This window comes from Ochotona curzoniae, unplaced genomic scaffold (genome assembly GCF_017591425.1).
Source record: "Ochotona curzoniae isolate NIBS_2020 unplaced genomic scaffold, NIBS_Ocur_1.0 contig_4064, whole genome shotgun sequence".
NCBI lineage: Eukaryota > Metazoa > Chordata > Mammalia > Lagomorpha > Ochotonidae > Ochotona > Ochotona curzoniae.
In genome coordinates this window covers 8,484,819-8,508,953 of record NW_024466107.1, presented here as the reverse complement: position 1 = coordinate 8,508,953, position 24,135 = coordinate 8,484,819, and the positions used below count along the sequence as shown (strand labels likewise).

The 24,135-nt window shown below is 49.9% G+C and overlaps 2 protein-coding genes across 4 annotated transcripts in view; one reads left to right on the top strand and one right to left on the bottom strand.

Moving 5' to 3' along the window:
- The window catches only part of MAK (male germ cell associated kinase), a 43,146-nt gene extending 33,541 nt beyond the window's left edge, over positions 1 to 9,605 (top strand). The window contains exons 11-14 of one of the 3 annotated variants that reach the window (XM_040983994.1): positions 460 to 591; positions 1,608 to 1,682; positions 4,297 to 4,416; positions 9,196 to 9,605. In XM_040983994.1, coding sequence (XP_040839928.1) covers positions 460 to 591; positions 1,608 to 1,682; positions 4,297 to 4,416; positions 9,196 to 9,350 — 482 coding nt within the window. In that variant the 3' untranslated portion in view covers positions 9,351 to 9,605. The remainder of the gene's footprint in view (positions 1 to 459; positions 592 to 1,607; positions 1,683 to 4,296; positions 4,417 to 9,195) is intronic. The other 2 variants (XM_040983995.1, XM_040983996.1) reach the window with 2 other exon arrangements.
- Positions 9,606 to 15,377: 5,772 nt separating this feature from the next.
- Positions 15,378 to 20,477, bottom strand: TMEM14C (transmembrane protein 14C). The gene is made up of 6 exons (XM_040984138.1): positions 20,372 to 20,477; positions 19,566 to 19,642; positions 19,302 to 19,378; positions 18,336 to 18,437; positions 16,266 to 16,353; positions 15,378 to 15,793 (listed from the first exon to the last, which is right to left on the bottom strand). Exons 2-6 carry the CDS (start codon positions 19,586 to 19,588, stop codon positions 15,739 to 15,741), a joined length of 345 nt encoding a protein of 114 aa, XP_040840072.1. The 5' UTR covers positions 19,589 to 19,642; positions 20,372 to 20,477; the 3' UTR covers positions 15,378 to 15,738.
- Between the last annotated feature and the right edge of the window lie 3,658 nt (positions 20,478 to 24,135).

Genomic DNA, 24,135 nt, shown 5'->3' with positions numbered 1-24,135 from the left:
GCTTTGGAACTTGGCAGGTTTCCCTGTGTTCTGGGTCATGTGTGTGGTTTTCCCTTCTTGCTCTAAGCAGTCACCAGGGTTCTGGCCTGAGGTGTGGGCTAAGTAGGGGACATCAGAATGGTTTTGTTTGTTTGTTTGTTGAAGAAAAATGTTAGTGCCGCGTCAATTTTTATAAGACATCTAGCAGAAGCGTCAAATGTGTATTATCGCTTGCATGACTGGAAGTATCTGCTGTTGACAAAGTGCTCGGTCAGCAGTGTTTGAGTTTGTTGTGTGGAGGGCTTGGACTCAGGTGTGTGTTCATCAAAAAGCAAGCGTTTACCGTGCTGTGAGCTGGATGGTTTCCATCCTCCTGCCCAACGTGTTTCTTGTCTCTGTGCTAAGGTATTGCGTATTCCTCCTCTCCCCCGAGTGTATGCACCTTTCTAACCTTTGGAATGCCCGCTGTGTTCTTCTGAGGTGTAAATCCCAAGAACGTGTCCTTCGTCGCCAACGGGAAGGATGTAAACTCGTACCCTTGGAGTCATCAGTTGTTTCCGAAGTCTTTGGGACCTGTTGGTGCAGAATTTGCTTTCAAAAGGAATAACGCAGGTAATGCAGAAATACAGTGAACACGAAAACACACGTTGTCTACAGATGTTTACTCTTAAGCAGCTGGCAGCCACTCCCTTCCAGCCAGGATGCGTGCGCCCCCACAAGACACACACAGATTTGCTAAGCACTGTTTGAGCACAGGGAGTTAAGGGGGAACCTTTGGCCGGATCCTCAGCCCGAGGTCTTCCCCCAAATGCATCTGCCTTAGCAAGAATGCTCTGTTTGTAAAAGAAAGAATCCTCATTGGTTCCCTGAGTGTGAAAAGGCCTGGGGTAAGTAATTCTGATGACTGAATCACAGGTTTATTTTTCAAGTTAGGTTGTTTTTCAATTGTTAGTCCCGTTTGCCATGAACTTTCTGGAGCACCCTTGTTAGATGCGAGGAGTGAGCACACAGGGTGACTGTGCTCTCCAACACAAGAACTGCCAAGACAAGAGTTTGAGGGCTCCCAGTGCAAAGCAGTGATGCGTTGAAGGCAATGGAAATGTGAATTTGATCACTATGCCTCATGAATTAGCACCCTGGGTCCCCCCCAAAAAACATATACAACTATCTGACAATTAAATTTTTACATGATAAAAATTTAAAATTAACAACATGTATGTGGGATTGGATCCTGCCGGGAGGAGTTCTGATAAGATATCAGGCAGCTGGAGTTCTGATCCATTTCGCAGGTTGCCCACAGGTTCAGGATACCCGTGGCCCGGTGCCCAGGTGCCCAGGTGCCCAGGTGCCGGTGCAGCTGCACCGTGGTCTACTTACTGTGTCTCGGTTATCTGAAAATGAACCAGATCCAGTTCACACAAGTCAGTTCAAATGACAGCATGCCAACTTGGAAACAGACACGTGGCACCAAATGAAAGCTGTCACAGCACGTGGGAAAATGGTTGCTCATTGGGGGATTTTTTTTTCCCTGTATCTTTCCATCAATCATCTAATCCATCTTCTTCCGCTTTTCCTTAAACATCCTCCTTACTATTTATTCTTTGTTCCCATCTGCCTCCTCTTTCTAGAAGAAAGCATAATTAAGCCAATTGAAAAACTCTCATGCAATGAAAGCTTACCTGAAAATGTAGAGGACCCACAAGGTAATTTCTGGGCATCGTAGATGAGTGCAAGCTGTGCTTCGAGATTTCTCAGCTAGTTTTCTTCCCAGCATTTGCTCTTGACTCTGTCCTAGAAGGCCCAGGTGACCTGCTTTTAGGGGTCGCCTCGCCAAGAACCTCTTCCTCCTGTGGCTGGGGTTCTCAGCCCACCGGGCTCATCTTAAATGAATCCTGGCAAGTTGAAGAAATCAAGTAAACGATTCTACTGAAAAGTAAAGGAGTATTTTCTAGTTTTGTGGTTAGTACTCCTAGAATATTTTTAAAGTCCTGAAGCCCATTCTCTAAGCAGCAGTAACAACAGTGCCTTTACAAAAAAGAAGTTGAGCGGGTCAGGATCGATGTTGGATCCCCTGAGGTTCAGTGATCCCTGATCTCAGCAGGGCCAGCCACTGGCTCCACCCTGCAGTCTTGTATTTCATAAGGTGACTTCAAAGCCAGGATCATTTAAGACTTCATTTCCATCCATTGCCTTTCTGAGCAATGTTCTCCCATGTGAAGTAGCATCCTATGACTGCTCGAAGTGTGGCTCTTAGAACCTGGCATGTCCCCATCCTGCCCCTCAGAGCCTTTGCGGTTGGGGATGGTACTTAACACTACAGAGAGACAGATCAGAGCTGCCTGCAGGGCGGTTCCAGGAAACCACCGCAGACTCCCTTCTGCTTCGGGGGGTCACTCAGCCTCTGCCGGCCTCAGGCCCCAGAAGCGGCCCCGCCGTGTCCTCCCACGCAGGGGCCTGATCCCGCCTCACTGACCTCCTCCATCCGTAGTCTGTGTGCTCTTAGATCTTCCTGCAGCCACCTTTCCGGCCCTTCTGTCTTCTCCGCAGTCCTTTTGGCCACTTTCTCCTTGACACAGGTGTGCCTTGGGAGTCCCGCAGGGCTCTGTGCATCCCGCCAGCCCTGGGAGCTGGCTCCTGCAAGCCCACGGCTCCCAGTGGGTCCTGATCTCCAAGCCTTGCTGGCCACCCTGTGCTCACTTCTCCAGATGATGGGTCTGCTCCTCTGCGGTTCTTAGAGACCTGCATGGCCGACCAAGCGGCCAAGTCACCTAAGAGGGGGTTCCCCTCTGACCCTCCTGGCTCTGCTCTCCTCTCCACAGCTGCCTCAGTTTACCTCCTCTGCTGCTGTTATTTCTACTCTAATAGTGACCTCCCAACTGGTGTCCTACTTTTAAATTCTCTCTCTTCAAGTTTGTCCTTCTGCTGCCCATGATGATGATGATGATGGTGGTGATGATGATGATGGTGGTGGTGATGATGATGGTGGTGATGATGATAATGGTGGTGATGGTGATGATGATAATGGTGATGGTGGTGATGATGATGATGGTGGTGATGATGATAATGGTGGTGATGGTGATGATGATAATGGTGATGGTGGTGATGATGATGATGGTGGTGGTGATGGTGGTGATGATGATGGTGATAATGGTGATGGTGGTGGTGATAATAATGGTGATGATGATAATGATGATGGTGGTGGTGATGATGGTGATGATGATGGTGGTGATGATGATGATGGTGATAATGATGATGGTGATGATGATGATAATGGTGATGATAATGATGATGGTGGTGGTGGTGATGATGATGGTGATGATGATGATGGTGGTGATGATGATGATGATGGTGGTGATGGTGATGATGGTGATAATGATGATGGTGATGATGATGATAATGGTGATGATAATGATGATGGTGGTGGTGGTGATGATAATGGTGATGGTGGTGATGGCGATGATGATGGTGGTGGTGATGATGGTGGTGAAGATGATGCTGATGGTGGTGATGATGATGATAATAGTGATGATGATGGTGGTGGTGGTGGTGGTGATGATGGTGGTGATGATGATGATGATGGTGATAATGATGATGATGATGGTGGTGATGGTGATGATGGTGGTGATGATGATGATAATAGTGATGATGATGGTGGTGGTGGTGGTGATGATGGTGGTGATGGTGGTGATAATGGTGATGGTGGTGATGATGATGATGGTGGTGGTGGTGATGATAATGGTGATGGTGGTGATAACGATGATGATGGTGGTGATGATGATGATGATGGTGATAATGATGATGATGGTGGTGATGGTGGTGATGATGATGATAATGGTGATGGTGGTGATATGATGATGATGGTGGTGGTGGTGATGATGATGGTGATGATGATAATGATGATGATAGGGGCGACAGCACCAAGGATGATGACACTGATGATAACTGACATTCAGTAAATGCAAAATTCTAGGTCAAGTGCCGTGCATACAGCTTATTCACTCCCTACAACAACCCTTTAGGAACAGATGAACTAATTCAGGGCCTGGGATTCAGGTGCTAGCCCAGTAGTCTACTGAGTCTGTGGAACTCAGGCAATCACTTTCCGGCAAGAAGCCACACGACGTGGGTGATACGTGCCTGGGAGGGTTGTTCTGTGGACTGAACCCGGGCTGTTGGGAAGAAGCACAGTGGAATGCCTTAGAGCACAGTAGATACTCCAGGTGGCCTTTAGAAGTATTAGGGGTAGTATTCAAAGTTATTCAATGGCACTATACCATAGTCGCCTTCTGACTGTGAAACTTTTTGCTGCATCACTAGGAAACCTCGGAAATTATGCTACTTACAACCAGTCAGGATATATTTCTTCGTTTCTCAAAAAAGAAGTGGGGTCAGCTGGCCAGAGGATCCACCTAGCGCCTCTCGGGGGGACGACCGCAGGTAAGGACAGCCTCAGCGTGCTCAGGGTCGGCAAGCAGAGAGAGGAGCTTCTCCCCTTGCTGTTTATTGCAGTCACTTTTCCCCCACTTGCAGTCTTTGTGTCTCATTAATGTAACTGATTTTGGAAAAGTGTCCTATTGTTCTTCCCCTTCTACAGTCTAAAATAATGACCAGAGCCTTCTGAAGCGGTCTCTGTCTGCCAGGCAGATGGGGAGGGCCTGATGGGGTGCTGTCACTTGGTCCTCACGCCCTCTCCTTTAAGAAAGAGGACTCACAAGTGACTTCCCCAAGGTCACACGACTAGGGAAGCCTAGTCTGTCTTTTCTTGTCTAAGAAGCGTGCAGTGCCACAGAAGGTGGCCCCAGCCCCCGGCACGTAGTGATGCTCCAGGGTAAGCTAGCACCTTCCTTGCTCTAAATGCCCTCTTGGCTTGTCCACATTGCCTTTCATTCCGCAGTAACATCCGGACATGGAAGGGTCCATCCCACTACGCTCCCATGCGATGGTTAACCAAGGTGGGCTTGCTCTCCCGTGGCGTTGCATAGAATCGGACCTGCAAACGTGCAGCAGTTTGCCCTTGAAATTGAGGAAGGTAGACCTGTCCTTGAGCCCACCAGACCTGCCCGTGACTCTCCTCTCAGTTATGTCCGTCTGAAATTGAAGCACCTAAAACTCAACATCCAGGCAGCTGATTGGAAGTTTGGTCGGAGACCCACCTGCAGGTTGAACAGGTGGCTGTGAAAGAATCCTCGCTGCCTAATTCGAATCTGGTATTAAAACCAGTGGGAATTGCCCGATTTTGCCATTCACACAAGCACATCTAAAAATGTTAAAACACTGGGTGGCTTTAGGTTTGTTTGTTTTTAATTTCTTAGCACAGAGCTGCTTAAAGGAAACAGTACTTAGCCACCCAACCCATGCAAAGGAGTACTTGCTGAGCTCCCTGCTGCAACTAAAACAAGGAAATGTGTTTGGAAAGCTTCTAGTGTTTTGAACTAGCCTTACCATGAGTCATTCACTGTGACTGACCAGCAGTTTTAAATATAAATGCAGCAAATCTTAACCGTTCGCAGTGCTTTTGTTACCTGCCGGATATGGTAGGCCTTTGTATTTTAATAATTTTGTCAAATTACCATTATATTCCTGCTTCCATTTTTTTAAAGACTTATTTATTTATTTATTGGAAAGTCAGATATGCAGAGAGGAGGAGAGACAGAGAGGAAGATCTTCTGTCCATTGATTCACTCCCCAAGTGAGCGCAATGGCTCGTACTTCGCCGATCCAAAGCCAGGAGCCAGGAACTTCTTCTGGGTCTCCCACACACGGGTGCAGGGTCCCAAGGCTTTGGGCCGTCCTCCACTGCTTTCCCAGGCCACAAGCAGGGAGCTGGATGGGAAGTGGAGCTGCAGGGATTAGAACCGGCACCCATATGGGATCCCGGTGTGTTCAAGGCGAGGACTTTAGCCACTAGGCCACAGCGCCAGGCCCCCATTTTTTTTAAGGAAACGCATTCTTGTAACTTTGCATCTCTTTACTCTGCTCAGCAAATCCCCCTGCAGATGGTGCTAGGAGGAAAGGCAAAAGAAGTGAATGCTGAGCCCTCTCGGGGGGTCCGTGCAAGCCCTTAAAAGAACACTGTTGTGTGGAAGATGTGTCTTCCAGTCCTCCCACTGGGGTGACCTTTGCCCACCAGAAAATAACACCAGGTCGTTCCCAGAGTCACTCACTCGTCCCCGCTCCCCTCCCCGCTCCTTCCTCACCCCCAGGTAGAGGAAAAAGTCAGTATCTTCTTCCTCACGTAATGTGTCCTTCCAAACTTCCTGCCGTCTTCCCATCCCCTATTTTTTAAGTAACCGGAAGGATTTCAAAGAGGGACTGCTTCCAAAACACAGCCACCCTGTGCGGGTGCCCGGCCATGTGCTCCTCCCAGCTCCTTACGGCAGGTGCTTCAGGATCTTCAGCCTGCAGACTCGATGCATTACCAAAGCTGGCATCATAAACATGACACTGTTAAACCCACAGCAGGAACCAAACGCCTTTTCTACTCCCCTTCCATCCGGAATTAAATGCCTTCAAGAGACAAACGCCGTTTTTAAAATAAGCAGCCAGCAAACATCTCAGGGATGGTAAGGTGAAGGGTGTGGCCCAGCCAGGGCAGAGGTGTCTCCAGCCTTGCCAGGAGATCCGGGCTCACTGGCCAGTCACTAGATTCTCCAACAAAGCCTATTGTTTCAAAAAAGAACTGCCAAGCCTCAACATTTACCACCTCCTTCATGTCAAAATGACTCCCTCTGCAAAGCTTGACAAAAGTATAGAGGGCGTGGTTCCACTCAAACGCATTAGGCTATATGTCATGACTCGGGAGGAAGAAACTTTTTTTTTTCCCTTCCTCTCCAAACCTCTCATTTCGAATTCAGAAGCCTCACGCGTTAGCTTAAGAGCGTGTTGTAGTTTGGCAGCTGGGAACAGCCCCGTCCCTCCTCTTTCCCCCCTCCGCCCCATAAGGGAGAAAAGGGAAAAAAGGAAACTTGGAAGCATTTGCCCCACCCACCTTCCCCCACTGTGACTCTCCCACCCTAACCAGTGGTCCTCACGGGCCTGCGTTCTTGTCAACTATGTGAACAACATCAGAAATAAAACGAAAAATGAAATGTGTTGTGGCACAATGACACGGTGTGTTAAGCTGCCACCTGCTTGGCATCTCACGTTGAACACCTGTTTGAATCCAGCTGTGCTGCTTCCAGCGCAGCTCCCTGCTAATGCGCCTGGAGAGGCAGCAGGTGGCTCAGCCGCTCGGGAGATTGATTTCCGTTCTGGTCCCGCTCCTGCTGTGTGGGCAGTGAACCCATGGATGGAAGATCTCATACTCTGTATCTTCCTTTCTCTTCACTTCTGCCTTTCAAATAAAATAAAAATAAATATACAAAGTCGGATATACAGAGGAAAGACAGAGAGGAAGATCTTCCATCCAATGATTCACTCCCCAAGTGACCGCAACGGCCGGTGCTGCGCCAATCCGAAGCCAAGTACCAGGAACCTCTTCCTGGTCTCCCACGCGGGTGCAGGTCCCACAAAGCTTTGGGCCGTCCTCCACTGCTTTCCCAGGCCACAAGCAGGGAGTTGGATGGGAAGCAGAACAGGTGCTGGGATTAGAACCGGCGCCTATATGGGATCCCGGTGCGTTCAAGGCGAGGACTTTAGCTGCTAAGCTACGCCGCCGGGCCCTTAAACCTTTAAAAAAAAAAAAAAAGTCCTCCTGACCTCCCTCGGTTCCCAGCCCCTAGCAGGGTCTCGCTTCGGTCCGTGGTGCTGTTTTGACCTGTGGCGCTCCAGGGTGTGCTGAGTTAACAGACTGAAGCCTGCTACAACTGAGATGTTGCTGGAAAGCATGGTGCTTCATGGCCCTTCCACACCCACTGTCCCATGTTGTTTTTTTTTTTTTTTAAAGATTTATTTTTATTATTTTTTCATTGGAAAGGCAGATATACAGAGAGGAGAGACAGAGAGGAAGATCTTCCGTCCAATGATTCACTCCCCAAGTGAGCCGCAACGGCCGATACTATGCCGATCCAAAGCCAGGAGCCTCTTGCGGGTCTCCCACGCGGGTGCAGGGTCCCAAAGCTTTGGGCCGACCTCAACTGCCTTCCTGGGCCACAGGCAGGGAGCTGGAAGGGAAGCAGGGCTGCCGGGATTAGAACCGGAGCCCATATGGGATCCCGGGCGTGCTAGGTGAGGACCTTAACCACTTGCGCCACCGCGCCGGGCCCTGTCCCATGTTTTTGAGCCCAGGAAGAGTGGGATGAGAGGGCCCGTCCCATCACTGCAGGGAGAGAACTCTTGGCCTCCTGTCCCAGCCAAACCACGCAGGAGTGGGGCTGACCGGCTGGCCCGGGCCACTTCACACTCCACGCTTTGTTCACTTTCAGCCGAGGTTAGCACAGCAGGACCACGTGCCCGCATAGTTTGCGCCCACGCCGCCACTTCTATAGCCAAAGTTTAAGAAAACAACCCATGCCTGGCAGAGCGTGTAAGCTCAGTGTTAACAGCCCAGCACAGTTAGACTCATTTCAGTGGTGACATCTAGAGTTTAATCCAAGAATGTCAGCTACCACACAGTGGGAAAAGATGCCCAGCCCCAGATGTATGAAAAAAGCAAACCTCGTTATTAAAGTTTGGGGACCGTAGCAAGGGGTGTCCACTTCATGGTTATCCTTCATGATTTCTCCAATTTAAAAAAAAAATGAAAAAAAAATATTTTTTGATTCTAAAAACATTTTTACTTTTGAAAAAAAAAAAAGGGATCTGTTATAGGATTTCATTATTGCAGCTCCAGGAAGCTGAAGTTTTGCTAAGATACAACTGGCCACAACACATGCTCTGTGGTGATGGGTGTGCTGGAATGTTACAAATATACATAGCTACTAACCCCAGTGAGATGTCGCTGAGTCAGCAGCACCGTGGGCATTGTCTGACCAAGACTCTCCCTGGGTCTTCTAACTCGCTATTGCTTCTATAATTATGAAATACGGGAACTGTCAGCAGTGTCCGAACTATAAATCTGAAATTGGGGCTTTTCAGTTCCCGAAACTTCAATTGCTGCTAACATAATCCGCACTAGAAGTTTTTGTCTTAAAATTAGAAAAAAAGAATCACTTCGGAAACCAGCACATTAATACTTTGAGAGAAATTAAAAAATTTTCCCATAAAACGAAAGGATGAATTCTTTTATTTTGGATTTTATCCTCAAATGAGTAAAATTCTAATTCCGTTGTCTTTCAGAATACGCCTGGAACACAAAAGCTGGTCGGGGGCAATTTTCAGGAACTACTTACAAACCTACAGCAAAAAATTTAAATATTGTGAACCGCGTGCAGCCAGTCTCCTCGGTGCACGGGAGGACAGACTGGGTGGCCAAGTACGGGGGCCATCGGTAGGAAGGCTGGCGTGACGCCCCCCCCCCCCGCATGGCTCCATCAAATGGACAGGAGTCCCCACCCCCCGGAAATGTCCACAGATGTCTGTTTCTACTGAGTTCTGGAAGAAACTCGCCGTAGTGGCTACTTCAGAGAGCAAAAATCATCTCCTATTTTCTTTCTTTCCGCTAGAAGAAATGCATTTTCTCAGCATCATTGCCCTCCCTGCTGAAATGGGTAGGGCTTTACAAAGTATTGAATAAACTATTTGCCAAAGTATCAAGTATTTGATCTGCCACTTACTAGAACACAGTAAGAAGCTCGGAAACAAAAGGCCTCCGGAGAGTGGGGGAGTGGGTTAGGATGTGGTAGGTGCACCTGCCATCCTAACCTGCTGAACATTTCGCCGAGAGGTTGTGCGACTTTGTTTTTTCCATCGCAGCGAGGCGCTGAGCCTTCACTTGTTTAGATGAGGCTGTGCTCTCCCACGTGGAGAACTGCCGCAATTATCATTTGTTTTTCTACTTTGAAACAATGGGAGCGACGCCAACTCCGGTTCTGAGCAGGACGCGTGTCTTAGCAATAAATTGATCTTTAACAGAGAGTATCAACATCATCCTCCTCCTTGATTTTAGCGGACTTGGAGCAAGGCAATAGCGATGAGTTGATGGTAGCTCTCCAGCCCAGCAGTCGGGTGGCTTCTGTATTAACCAAGTCATGACTCTCTTGTCTGTTGTTAAGAAGGTTCTTGAAAGCACGCTGTTTTTGTTCATTGGACCTTCAGAAGCTTGCTTTCTGCGTTCCTCCTAAACAGAGTGACCTGTGCCAGCGGGGTCGCAGAGCAGACGCTGGGCTGCTGTGTGTCGCTCACTCAGCCAGGCACATAAACTCAGTTGCCATAGCGGTGGCCTCTCTTAGTACATTATTTTTTTTCCCTTAGTTTCATTTCTTAGTATTTAAAACAGACATTCTGAGCTACTGTATTTAAACCTGCCACTTGAAAGGCTGAGCATTAGTACTAGCTACTCTTTGTAAGGAATGATAAAGTTAGCAACTTGTTGGCATTGTTCTCCGTTACGACTTTGTAACAATGCTGATGTAATGGGCTTCATCTTTTAGGCATTAGCAAAAGGCACACTATAATATAAAGGTAATAATAGGATATTTTTGTATCGAACATTCAGCTGTTCAGATTTCAGATATCAAAAAAATGTGAAAATGTAGTTTATCACAGTGGTAATAGTTGTATTTGTGCAGTGTTAATGTCTCTGAGCTCAAATTCTTTTGTATGGAAACTTTTAAACCATGCATAGATGTTTAAAATAAATATGATTAACTGCTGTTTTCATCAAAAGACTTTTATTTTAAGCAGGTTTGGGTTACAGAATTATTAACCGGAAAGTACAATTGCTGTATGAACCCCTCCTTAATTTTCTCCATTTCTCATGTCTTCTGTTAGTATAGCATGTTTCTTACAACTGACGAGTCAATATGGATACTCTGTTACTGACTGAAGTCCGTTTGGACAGGAGGAGTCAGCTCTTCATGCTGTACGTCTGTGGCTTTGGAGAAAATGTATAATGCCAGGCACCTGCCGCTGAGTAGTTTCAGTGGCCCTAAAAATCCCATTCTACTCACGTGCTCACGCCACCTCCCTCTGAACCTCTGGCAGCCAGTGGCTTTTCCAAACTGTCCCCGCAGCCATTCTTCCCCCAGGATATCAACTCAGAGTGGCTTCTTCCAGCTAGTCATATGCCTTTAAGCTTCCTCTGCATCTATTCTTGACACAGCTCATTTGTTTATTGCAAAATAATATTTACTGTTTGGATGGACAAGTTTGTTTTTCCATCTAGCTACCAAAGGTCACCTTGGCTGCTTCCAAGTCTGGGCAATTTGGAGTAAAGCTGCCAGAAACATTGGTACAGTAACGTGTTTTCAGCTCGTCTGAGGGGACGTCAAGGAGGCTGACGGCTGGAATATATGGTAAGAGGATGTTGGGTTTCGTAGGAAACTGCCAAACTGAACTCCAGACTGGCCAACATTTTGCATCCCCACATCCTGCCCAGCACTGCGCCTCCTGAGTGGCCTGGAGCCACTGCAGGTAGAGCAGCGTCTTACTGCTGCCTTAATGTGTGATTCCGTAACAGCTGTCGACCTCTTCATGTTCATCTGCCATCCTCCCTGGGGGGCAACATCTGTTCTCATCCTTTGTCCATTTTATTATTTGAGTGTTTTGTTTCCTGATGGTTACTTGGAACTGTTACTGTGTATTTTGGCCAACAGTTCGGGTTTTCTTTTGGAAACATTTTCTCCAAGTCTGTGGTCCATTTTTGTCATTCCCTTGGGAATGTCTCACAGAACAATTTTCATTCTAGTGAATTCCAACTCAGTTTCATAGACGGCAGTTCTGGCACTGTATCTCAACAGTCATCACTACGCCTAAGGTCGGCTATGATACTCTCTTACCTTCTGGGATTTTTACAGTTTTGTATTTAACATTAGAGTCACGATTCATTTTAGAGGATGTTTGTGAAAGGTATGAATTCTGTGTCTTTAAAAAAAGATTATTTATATTGGAAAGGCAAATATGCAGAGAGAGGGAAGGACAGACAGAAAGACCTTCCACTTTCTGATTCGCTCTCCAAGTGGCCACAGCAGTCAGCTAAGCTGATTCAGGAGTCAGGAGCTAGGAGCTTCCTCTGCATTTCCCATGAGGTTGCAGGGTCCCAAGGCTTTGGACCATCTTCTGCTGCATCCCCAGGCCACAGAGCAGGTTGCTGAATGGGAAATGGAGCAGCTGGGACACTGAATAGGAAGAGCAGCTGCGCCCATATGGGATCCTTGCGCATGAAGGGGGAGGATCAGGCAGTGGAGCCATCGCACTGGGCTTCGTCTTCATGTTTTAAGTGAATTTGAAGAGCAGATAATGCGAGTCATCTGTGGGTTCACTCACAGGGTCTTCAGTGTGGTTAGCGAAGACCCCCAAGCCCTTGTGCTGCCTCCAGTGCACACTTGTAAGAAGCTGGAATCTGAGACAGGGCTGGAACTTGAACTCAGCAGGTATCCCGAGTAGGCACATTAAACGCTGCACCAAAACTCGATTCTTCGTTTTTCATTTTGTTTGGACATTGATAACCTGGTTGTTCCAGCCCCAGCTGCTTAAGACTATCATTTCTCCATTGTCCTTGCTTGGTACTTAACATTCAGCTTAACTATTATGTATACGACTGTCTTCCAGGTCTTCAACTCTGTTCCTCTGATCTACAAGAATACTTCAAAGGGTTTGTGGAAAAAATTTAAGTTCATTTTGTTATAAAAAAATTGATATTCATGCATAGTTTTTAATAACATGTACTTTCCACGCACTTTTAGAAAACCCCTCATTGTTGTCTGTGCTTTGAACACCATACTTGCTCTTTTTAAGACAAAATTTTGATTTCTATTTGAAAGGCAGTTAGAAAGAGAGTAAAAGAGAGATCTTCCATTTGCTAGTTCCCTTCACAAATGGGGTAACAACAGCTGGAGCTCAACCAGGAGCCCAGAATCCCATCTGGGTCTCCAACGTGGGTGGCAGGAGCCCAGGCACTTGGGCCATCTCCCACTCCTTTTCCAAATACATTACCAAGGACAAGGAACTGGATGTGAAGTGGAAGATCAGATTCCAGTCCCAGATCCATCATTCATGGGATACCTGCATCACAAAGGGTGGTTTAAGCCACTGCCCCCCAGTGCTGGCTCCCAGTGCTACCTTGGTGACTGAAGCCTTCAACTTGAGTATTCTCAGTCCTCCAACTTGTTTCTTCCCTTGAATTTTGTTAACATGGGTCTTCTTTTCCACGTAAGCCCTAGAACCTGTTTGTAGGTTCCAGGTAATTCACTATATCTTCCTATCCATGAACATGGGATTTCTGCCCATTATTTTTTCAAGGTCTTCTTTGATTTCTTACATCAATTTTGTAGTTTTCCTCAAAAATATCTTGTATTTCCTAAGATTTAAATATGTGTGAGATTTGGGTTTGAACGTGGAGTTCTTTTGGTGCTAAACTGTATTTTTAATCTCAAAAAATTATTCATTATTGGCATATAGGAAAGCAAGTGATTTCTGCATATTAGCCTTATATCCTAATGCCTACTAAAATGATTTATTGGTTCCAGAGATTTCTTTGCAGAGTGTTTGGGACTTTCTACAACCTTTCTCATGTGCAACCAAAAGCAATTTTCCTTTCTTCTTACAATCTTTTATTTCTTCTCCATGCTTATTGCATGAGTAGAATTCCCAAGACGGTGTTGAATAGGAGTAATGGGAGTGCACCTTCTTGCCTCGTTTCTGACTTGAGCAGGAAAACATCTGATTTCTGTGCATTAAATGTGACTTCACTGTAGGTCTCTTGTAGACATGCTTCATCACCATGAAAAGGTTCCCTGCATCCCTAGCGTGCTGGTGAGTCCTCCCTTCCCTGCCTCTTCTGATGTGATCCAGTTAAGGTGCCATCCTCACCTCATGGGGTTGAGAACTGGACAGAGATCTCTGCGTCAAGGACACACTTAGAGATGCTTCTCTTTGTCTCTCTTCAATGGGCAACCCTCTGGCTCACCCACGATGGATATTTCGCCATGTGGGTTGTTACACACCGGTTCATGAATATATGCTTATTTCCTCATTACTAAACAAATCTTGTCCCTAGCTGTGCCTGTCTCTGCTTAGATTTCTTACCTGCGTGAGGCAAGAACCTGGAATAGATATTAATATGCTCAGGCCCACGCCACTAAGTAGTATGTTGATGTATGTTGCCCTGACACAGTGAAAAAAAAAAAAACCACTGCAGTGTATCTCTGGAATCTTCCTCCAGAAACCTGCAAGCTGCAGTCTAACCCTGAGAAATTCAAGTGCATTCTGTGAAATGCCCGGTCAATATGCCTCCAGTCCTGTCCAGGCTACTCTGCTTCCAAGCCAGCTTCCGCTGGCATGCGCCCTGTGACGATCGAGGCTGGCTCAGGCTCTGCAGTTCCTGCCGCACAAGGAGAGCTGGATGGAGTTCTGGCTTCCCAGCTCGGCTCGTGAGCAGTTAGGAAATGAGCCAGCAGATGCACAAGATCTCTTTCTCCCATCCAGATCCTTGTGGAAGCCTGAGAAAGCACAGGTTAAGACAACATCTTGGTTCCTTGCACCCCCGTGGCAGGCTCCTGGCCCCTAGGTTCAAAGCAGCTCAGTTCCAGCTGCTGTAACCTAGCAGCTAAAATCCTCACCTTGAACGCACCGGGATGCCATATGGGCGCTGGTTCTAATCCTGGTGGCTCCATTTCCCATTCAGCTCCCTGCTTGTGGCCTGGGAAAGCAGTCAAGGACAGCCCAAAGCTTTGGGACCCTGCACTCGCGTGGGAGACCCAGAAGAGGTTCCTGGTTCCCAGCTCCAGATTGGCATAGCATCGGTCGTTACGCTCACTTGGGGAGTGAATGATCGGACGAAGATCTTCTTCTCTGTCTCTCCTTCTCTCTGTATATCTGACTTTGTAATAAAAATAAATAAATCTTTTAAAAAAAGAGAGAAAGCCTCAGTCATTTAAAAAGCAATTGTTGGGCCCGGCACAGTAGCCTAGCAGCTAAAGTCCTCACCTTGCACACACCAGGATCCCAGGATCCCATATGGGTGCCAGTTCGTATCCCGACAGGGACAGTCCAAAGCCTTGGGACCCTGCACCTTCATGGGAGACCAGGAAGAGGCTCCTGGCTTCAAATCAGCTCAGCTCCAGCTATTACGCTCACTTGGGGAGTGAACCATCGGACGGAAGATCTTCCTGTCTCTCCTCCTCTCTGTATATCCTCCTTTCCAATAAAAATAAATAAATCTCAAAAAAAAAAACCAGTAAATGCCCATCCCATGCAATATATCATCGGTCAACAACTTTCCTTTGTCCTGAAGTCATTCACAGTAGACCATTCCAGAACATAATTTTAGCAAATGACATTCACTTTTCTCTGTTGTCTTCCCTGCTATGCAGTTTATTCCATGTTCTAGACAGCTGCGGTAATGAAGACACTACAGAAAATATTATTTATAATTTTATTTTCAGTGATATTTCATTTCACATAATTTCCAAGTGGGTCTGAGCTCAAGCTGAGACAAAGAGCGTTTGTTCCCGTCGCTCTGAGCGGGGGGCCAGCGCTCCCCAGTGTTGACACCTAGCATCTCACACTGAGATGAGACGGAGGCACGGGGCCACGCGGAGGCTATCACTGAGTCCTTCCAAATAGTTGTGACGGTAACGACTAGTTCTTCCTGTCAGGTTCAGTGTCTTTTAAAGGTAAAACATCATACTATGAAAAAATGCCACATTTTATTTCCGGAATACACTGGAAACACTGGAGTCTGGAGATGTTGGATTCTCCCCGAGCCCAGGGACAGGACGCTTACTGATGGGGTCTGTCCAACATACTAATTCCAACTTTGGCGAACATCAGCAAGCTGTTCAAAAAAAAAAAAAAAACACACACAAACAAAGCATGTCAGGGGAAGGACAGATCAGCTGCTGCTTTGAAAGGGACCAGAACTCGGCAGGCCCCTCCCTACTGCACAGGGTGGGAGACCCCACGGGGGAACCATCAGGGAAAGAAATGTCCACTGCTGCAAGAATGGAACAAAAGATATGTCAAACGCCACTCTAAGGACCCAAGGCTCCTGGCTACACAAGGGGCTCCCGCCATGACTGAGAAAAGATGCAGCAGAGACCAACTGTGAGGACAAAACCATTCCTACAGTGAATGATGTGGCCATTCTGATACTAAGCCATCGGTTTTTATGCCTCTCCTACTTGTGTGCAAATTACTTCAGCTGATGTCTAGACTTGGGTACAGTGAAACACATTTCTGAATGCAGGAAGTATCTCTATAGTTATTCTCTCTATGTTGTTAAAGAAGAAAAACAGAATGGCAAGTACCTGGCACCTGCAATTAAACCCGCAGGCATGAATTTTCCCGAGTGGTAGAATCTCATTCCCATGATGCCAGCCAAGGTCCCGGACGTAGCTGCAGAGAAGAGGCAGAAACGCGTCAACATCTGCACGCTCAGGGCGACGAGCAGCGGGACAAGCCCACCCTGGCCTCCAGGGCGAGACCCCCGCCTGGCCTCGGACCAGGATGCCTGACGCTGCAGCCACAGCCCGCGGGGCTAAGCACCAACACGGATTGCATGGAGCATTTCACAGCCCGCGCCTGAGCCTCCATTCAGCCCTTATATCTTAACGCTTTTCAAAAGCCACACTTCAACCATAAATGCCCCCGTTTCCTCCAAGACGATGGGACATTTCTCATGCCTCACATATACTATTTCCTTTTCCCCCGGTACACTGTTCACGCTGAGCAGCTACCAAGCCCCAAGGACCACCGCGCTGCTGGAGGGCCGTCTGCCCTCTCGCGGTGTTTCAAGTGTGATGGGGGGAACAGTTTCACGAATCACACCAATACACACTGGGAAATGGTGCCCCAAGACTAATGCCACACGAAACGACAGGGGTGCAGAGTCAGGGAGCTCGCCCGAGGACTAGCCCGGGAAGGTAAGACGGAACAGAGACTGAAATCAGAACAAGCAGCTAACAGGCCAGGTGAAAGATGACAGCAGGGTAAAGACGCAGGGCAAAGGCAGCCGGGCCAGCCTAGGAGAGACACCTGCCAAGCAGAGCCACCAGAAGCAGGGTCAGTCAACACTGAGACAGACACAACTGGGGACCAGACTGTTATGACCCTAGGACAAGTCCCTTAAGGCGGGGGGCGGGGAGGACTGCAGCTGAAGAGGGAAGAAGTTTCGAGAATGCTCTTTGTTTTTTCATAAACGGGTAAGAGCAGCAAACAGGATCATCAAAGGAAGAAATATAATGAATTAAATATCAGCATCTCTGACAGCACAAAACTTCCAAGGGGAGAGAGATCTACAGCGAGGAGGAGCGGCCCCGGACATGGACGCGGGCCAAGGAAGGCTGGGAAGCTGACGGCTGGAAGGGCGTCCCAAAACCGAGCGTGCAACAGGGGGCTCGGCAATGAGCAACTCGCAGTCACCAATCCGTTCTGCAGCACGAGAAAGGAAGCTCGGACAGACCCATCTTCCTTCCTGGACCCGGGGGGCCGTCACGGCTCCCCCCGACCCCTGCCGAGGCTGCTCAGGGCACACACTTGTTCTCCCACACTTCCGGGGGCCTCAGCTGCGTCTGTCCTCACCCTGAGAGGTACCCACACTGCTGGCACTGCATCACACGCAGGTGGCACCTGACCAACACGTGCTGGATGCCACCCCGAGTAAGACAGGATCTTCCCTTCCCACACTTCTCACTGTGCACACAGGGTGCCTCCCAGACCCACAAAAGCCCCTTTCTTGGCCATGTGTTGCTTCTCCAGTCAACCCGAGGGTACCCCAAAGGCCAGGCCCCTGCCTTTCAGGGCGAGCTGACTGCTGAGGAGGTGAAGGGATTTTCAAAGGAAAAACGCAATCCCCAGCCCGGTGCTGCTGCTGCTGTAACACTCACGCTGACCACCTCAGCCATGGACCACCCCAGCAGCTAGCACACGCATTCCGGCATGCCACAACCTTAGCAGCAACCTCTCCAGGGAACCCTGAATTCATAAGGCATGAAAATGTTCCACGGCCTAACATGCCCCTGGAGACGGCTCAATCTTTAGCCTAGCTTAAAGACTGTCCCCCCAAAGACAACGGTCTCTTCATCACCCTGGTCCCATCCACTTCAGGCGCTGCTGGGCTCTGCTAGGCTGCTTCTTCCCCAGAAGATGGGAATAAAACTTCCCTTACTGCAAAAAGTAAATAAATAAATAAAAGAGATGCCAGCACAATTCCACCTGCTTTAAAACTTCCCTTGGCAGCAGCAGTGAGCCTGAAGTGTCAAAACTCTGCCCTCTCCCACCGAAGCCGGGTTTACTGTAGTTCTCCGTTTGCTTTCCCTTTTGGCGCAGAGTACTGTGGCCACACCACTACCCTAAGGAGACACGAGCGAGGCACCTACCCAGGAAAACCCACACGTTCCTCGGGTCCTGAGAGAGCTGGTAGGCCCCCAGGCCTGCCAAGCTCCCAAAGAGGAGGCCTGCAGCCAGGGACGGCACGCTACCTAGAAGGAGGACAATACAGTGAGGCCGACACTGGTGTTACCCACAGCATCCACCCGTCCACAACCAAGCAGTGACGTGTTCCCGGGAGACCAGGGCCCCAGTACTGTTCCCAGGAGACCAGAGCCCCAGTGCTGTTCCCGGGAGACCAGGGCCCCAGGGCTATTCCTGGGAGACCAGGGCCCTGATGCTGTTCCCAGGTGACCAGGGCCCCAGTGCTGTTCCCAGGTGACCAGGGTCCCAGGGCTGTTCCCGGGTGACCAGGGTCCCAGGGCTGTTCCCGGGTGACCAGGGCCCCAGGGCTGCACGCTGCCCTTCCCAGACAAGCAGGGCACTTCCATTTCAACAAGACAGACACCCTGCATCTAAGAAGGGCAACAGCTCACCACTTTACTGACCGGTCCTGGTTGGCCCATCAAGGGCTGCTCGTGTACAAGGGCGGGGAGGGAGACAGAGCCAACCCACTTAGAGAGAGAACTGGAGAATCCGCTTTGCGCTGCCCACTGAGGCAGGGTTGCGGGCAAGGAGGCGGCCACGGGCACACCCCCCACGGAGTTCAACGTGAAGTTGGTGAGTGGGAGAGGTTTTCTCCCACTTGAAGAGCCCAGAGAAGACGCGCTTCAAGGCTGAGTTGTGGCAGTCATGATAATGACCATCTGCTACTCCCCCCACCTGCAGATAAGGCAGCAGGAGCAGACGCCGCCGCAAGAAGGCTGGCTCGGCTCTGCCCGATAACCCGAAAGTGGGGGCCCTCGGGGCATGCCAAGGAGGCCTGCTCCCAAGGTCGGGGCCCCAAGGACCCTCATGGCTCACGGGGGCTGCTCCCAGAAGCCCCCTGCCCTGCAACAAGCACCCAGATGCCCTACCTGCTCTGGCATAGCCAATGATTCCACCAGTGGCCACCAGGGCCGCGTAGCCAAAGCCAAAGTAGTGTAAAGGCACTCTGGAAAACCAGGAGAAACCGTTGAGAGATACGACCAAAAAACACATCCCACACCGACGGGAAGGGCCGAAAACGGCCTTATTCTAAACCCATCCCTGTGCAAAGCCTCGGCAGGGCTGGTACTCCAATGCAGGCTTCTGCTCGGCCCCAGCCACTCGTCCACACCGCCTGGGGCCTCTGCACTTACAGCGGGCCCGTGTTCTTCTGCATGGTCCTTCTCCTCCTGTGTCAGGCTGCAGGAGTTGACAGACACCTGGCCCACACCTGTGGACGACAAGTGAGGCCGAGATGCAGCAGCCGCCCCGGGCGGCCACGCAGCAGGCAAGCTCCGGGACCTCACCCGGCCCGGCCCGTCTGCTCACAGTTAGCCCCGGCTGAGCTCCCGGCCAGGTGTGACACGTGCAGGCGCTTGGCACACTGCAAAAGGCAGACCCGCCTTTGCACAAGACAAGCCACCCTCTCCGCAGGTTAACCGGATTATTACCAACTTCCCGGGCTCTTGGGTCAACCAAGAGGGAGGGAGGGTGCTGCTTCTCACCTCTGCCCTAGGAACTTAATCACTCCAAGACACCCAGCCCACAGTTCACCGTCACACTGGGACAGGGAGATGGCGCCAACACGAAAATGCAAGTTGGCACCGCCTGCGTCACCGCACCCCTGGGACACGAGCTCCCGTGTTCAGGAAGCGTCCAGGGCGCCTTGCAAACCCGTGACGGCGGAGCTTCCCCTTCGGGCTCTGCTTCCCTAACACGGGGAAGGGTGGAGTGGGGCACGGGCGATGGGAGTCCCGAATCGCGAGTTCCAAGCTGCGAGGGAGCAAGAAGCGTAAGGCCACGGAGCGACAACAGCCTCGCGCCGGGGAACCTGCGGCAGAAAACACGCGCGAGGAGCAAAGCCCCCACGAAGCGGCCTGCAAGTCCTCGCCGGCGCCCAGGGCACCGAAGCCCTGAACACAGGTCCTCACAGTCACTCCAAAAGCACAACCCCAAGTACCGGAATCGCCCTCCCGGAGTCCTGCGCTGCAGGTAGAGGGCACGCCAGCCGCCCGCAGGGATCGCAGCGCCCGCCGGAAACGGGAACCGGGGCGGGGCGAGGCCGGAAATGCTGGCGGACGCCGCTGCCCTGAGCGGGGCGTGACCGAGGTGTGGGCGTGGCCCGAGGTTCCCAGTGGAGCTTGTGGGCGTGGCGTGCCGAGGGGCGGGACCCGAGGAGCTGTATCCGGAGAACCAGTGCAGGCTGTGGGCGGGGCGTAGGGCATGGCGCGTAACCAGTGGGCGTGGCCACGTTGCCTCACCGTCCTGGAGACCCAATGGAGCCTGTGAGCTTGTGGGCGGGGCGTGTGCGGGGCCGGCGCTGGCACCCACCTGCTCCAAAGTTCCCAGGCTTTGTATCCTGAAGCTGGAAAGCCGGCGTTTGCAGCGCTCCGTGTGTTGGCGAACTCCAGTGGAAGTCAGCACTGCTGGGGGAGAGCGTTTGAGGCTGAACTTTGGGAGGCCCATGAATGAAGGGACTTGTTAACAGGGTGTAAACCAGATGCGGGGCCTTCGGGGACGATAAGCACTCCGCCCGGAGGGACTCCGTTCAAGCTGCACGGAGCCGGCGCCCATGAGCGGCACGGTGTGGCTCACTCCCGTGTCTGCATTTGCTTTGCGGAGGGAGGCCGCTAGGGAGGTATCTCCACGAGCAGAGTAAGGGCCCCGTGTTCCCATTGAGGAAACGGTATCAGGCTGGCCTTCGCCTTCTCTGTGGCCGCCTGCATTAACAATATCAACCAAAAACAAACCTGAACTTGCAGTTTGAAATCAATTCCTAACCAGTATGCGCAATACTTATTTCCACACTGCATGGCTTTGTAACAGCAAAATCATCCATTCAGTAATCCTTGCTCCAATAAATTAATAGGGGACATTATGGAAAAAAAAATTTTTTTTCTCAACCTGCTTCATTTGCTACATGCTTCTAAACCTCCTCTTGTTGGAACTGTAATAATAATGTTAGCAAAAATGTGCCACGTTTCAGCGTGGCTCAGCCCTCGTTTGTAAAATTCAGTCACAAATACTTTGGTTCAGGCCTGCCCAAGTTTGCTAACCTTCTCTTTATACTTCTGTACAAAATGCTTTCTCAGTTTCCTGCTGTTTAGGCCAGATCACAAGGAGTAACACACCCTGCTGGAAACCCTCGGCTCCAGGAGTCAATATTGTGTGTTTTATTCACCCATTGTCCCTATGGCTGTCTCCTGTTGCTGCCCATCCACCTGGTTCCCGTGGCCGTATAACTCTCTCCATAAAAACCCATCTAACTCTGCTTTGGGTCACTCCCTGAAGGAAAGGAGAGCTGACCCCAGCCGGTTGGTTGGTTAGCCTGCCTCCTCAATAAACTCTGCTGCTTTGCAGAGCTGTCTGGGCTGTACTTCTTGGGGAGAGGCTTGGGTTGGATGCTACACTCTCCCTCTACCTTATTTTTTTTAAGATTTATTTATTTTTATTGGAAAGGCCGATTTACAGAGAGAAGGACAGAGAAAGATCCTCCGCCTGCTTGTTCACTCCCCAAATGACTTCAATGGCCAAGGTTGAACCGATCCGAAGCCAGCAGCCACAAACCAGGAGCTTCTTCTGGGTCTCCCATGTGGGTGCAGGATCCCAGGGTTTGGGGCCATCGTCCACTGCTTTCCCAGGACGCAAGCAGGGAGCTGGATGGGTAATGGGTAGCCAGGACATAAACTCATACCCACATGGGATTCTGGTGCTTACCACTGGGGGGAATTAGGCAACTGAGTGCCATTGTGCTGGGCATGAACACCAAATACTTTTATTCAACAGCAAAGAATTCCCAGTAAGGGCACTTTTGTCTAGTACCCAGCTTTTGCACAGGCTGAGGAATAGGATAAACAGTCACTGTTAGAGTAGAGCACTGGAGGACAGCCTCATCTGTCCCTGATGCTACTACGAGTCCCATGAAGACCAGCTGCCCCGCACACAGCTCTAGTTGGGGTGTGAGGGAAGCCAGTGATGCTGGGGCTACCTTGCTGAAGAAGCATTTTAAAAAGACTCAATCGTTGACAGATGAATTGTGTGAAAAACATGTAGTAGTGTTGGCCCAACGGAGAAGGCCCCAGACACCTGCATTCCATAGTCAGGTGTCTGGGTTTGGTTCTCCGCAACCTTTCCTGACTCCGCCTTCAGCCAGTGGGTAGTGGCAGTGATGGCGCAAGTCCTGGGCTTGCTGCCACCCATGCGTGAGACCATCACTCAGCTCCTAGCTCCCAGCTTCCACCTTAGCCCAGCTTTGGCCTGGCAGACACTGGGGGGGTAGTAAGCGCCTGGGCGCAATTTCTCTTGCTGTTAGTGCATATATCTCAAATAGATAAATAAAAATTTTAAAGACCAGGCCCAGCGCTGCTCCGACCAGCAGAGCCAGTAACATGTACAGGGAGAGGGTCTGGGGATGAAGCACCGACAGGAGACCAGTGATGGTAGAAGTCTCTCCAAAATCTCGCTTTATTGCTCCTTCACCTCTCCTCATTTAGCATGACACTGGATGCAGATGAGTCCAATTAGTCTCGGTGTTTTCAGCCACAAGCCCAGTTCCTGTTCCTGCCCAGCTCAACCAGCACTAATCAACTCCTCAGCCCACAACACAACGCGGTGGCCCAGTGAATAAAACCTTACACGCACCAAGATCTCATAGAGGCATCAGTTTGTATCCCGGCAGCTCCACTTCCCATCCAGCTCCCTTGTGGCCTGGGAAAGCAGTAGAGAATGGCCCCGAAGCCTTGGGACCCTGCACCTGCGTGGGAGACTCAGAAAAAGCTCCTGGCTCCAGATCGTCATAACTCTGGCCATTGCGGCCACTTGGGGAGTGAACCAGCAGAAGGAAGATTTTTTCTGTCTCTCTTTCTCTCTGTATATCTACCTTTCCAAATTAAAATAAAACAAATCTTAAAAAAATTAAAAAGCATGTAATAAGGGAGAAAACACTTGTGAACCATGTATGTGCATATAAAGAACTCAGTCACACGGACTCAGGTAAAATACTGGCCAATGAATTTAAGCACACTGGCTTATCACTTTATACTTACTATGATTTTTCAAAAAGAAAACGTAGGCTTAGGAACGCCATGGAGAAATGGGAACTCTTGTATACTGCTGGTGAGGGAATGAATTGTTGCAGCCGCTGTGGGAAACAGGAAGGTGATTCCTTCCAAGCTACCCTAGGACTGCCTATGACCCAGCAATCCCACGCCACGGCATACAGCAGTATAACTGATAACAGGCCCTCGAACAGGCATTTGCAACAGTATGCGTGACAGCCACAAGGCAAAAACAACCCCAAGTATTCATGGTTTCTTCCTGTTAGGCACTGAAGTTCTGAAATGTGCTACAACATGGATCAACCGACAGTCTTTAGCTACAGGACAAATGCTGATTCCATTGACGTGAAAAGGTCAGAACAGGCCGACCCTGGGCCCGGAGGCGTGGCCTGGCGGGTAACGTCCTCACCTTGAACGCGCCACTTCATATGGGTGCCGGTTCTAATCCCAGCAGCTCCACTTCCCATCCAGCTCCCTGCTTGTGGCCTGGGAAAGCAGTCGAGGATGGCCCAAAGCCTTGGGACCCTGCACCTGCGTGGGAGACCCGGATGAAACTCCTGGCTCCTGGCTTTGGACTGGTGCAGCACCGGCCTCTGCGGTCACTTGGGGAGAGAATCATTGGATGGAAGATCTTCCTCTCTGTCTCTCCTTCTTTCTGTATATCTGA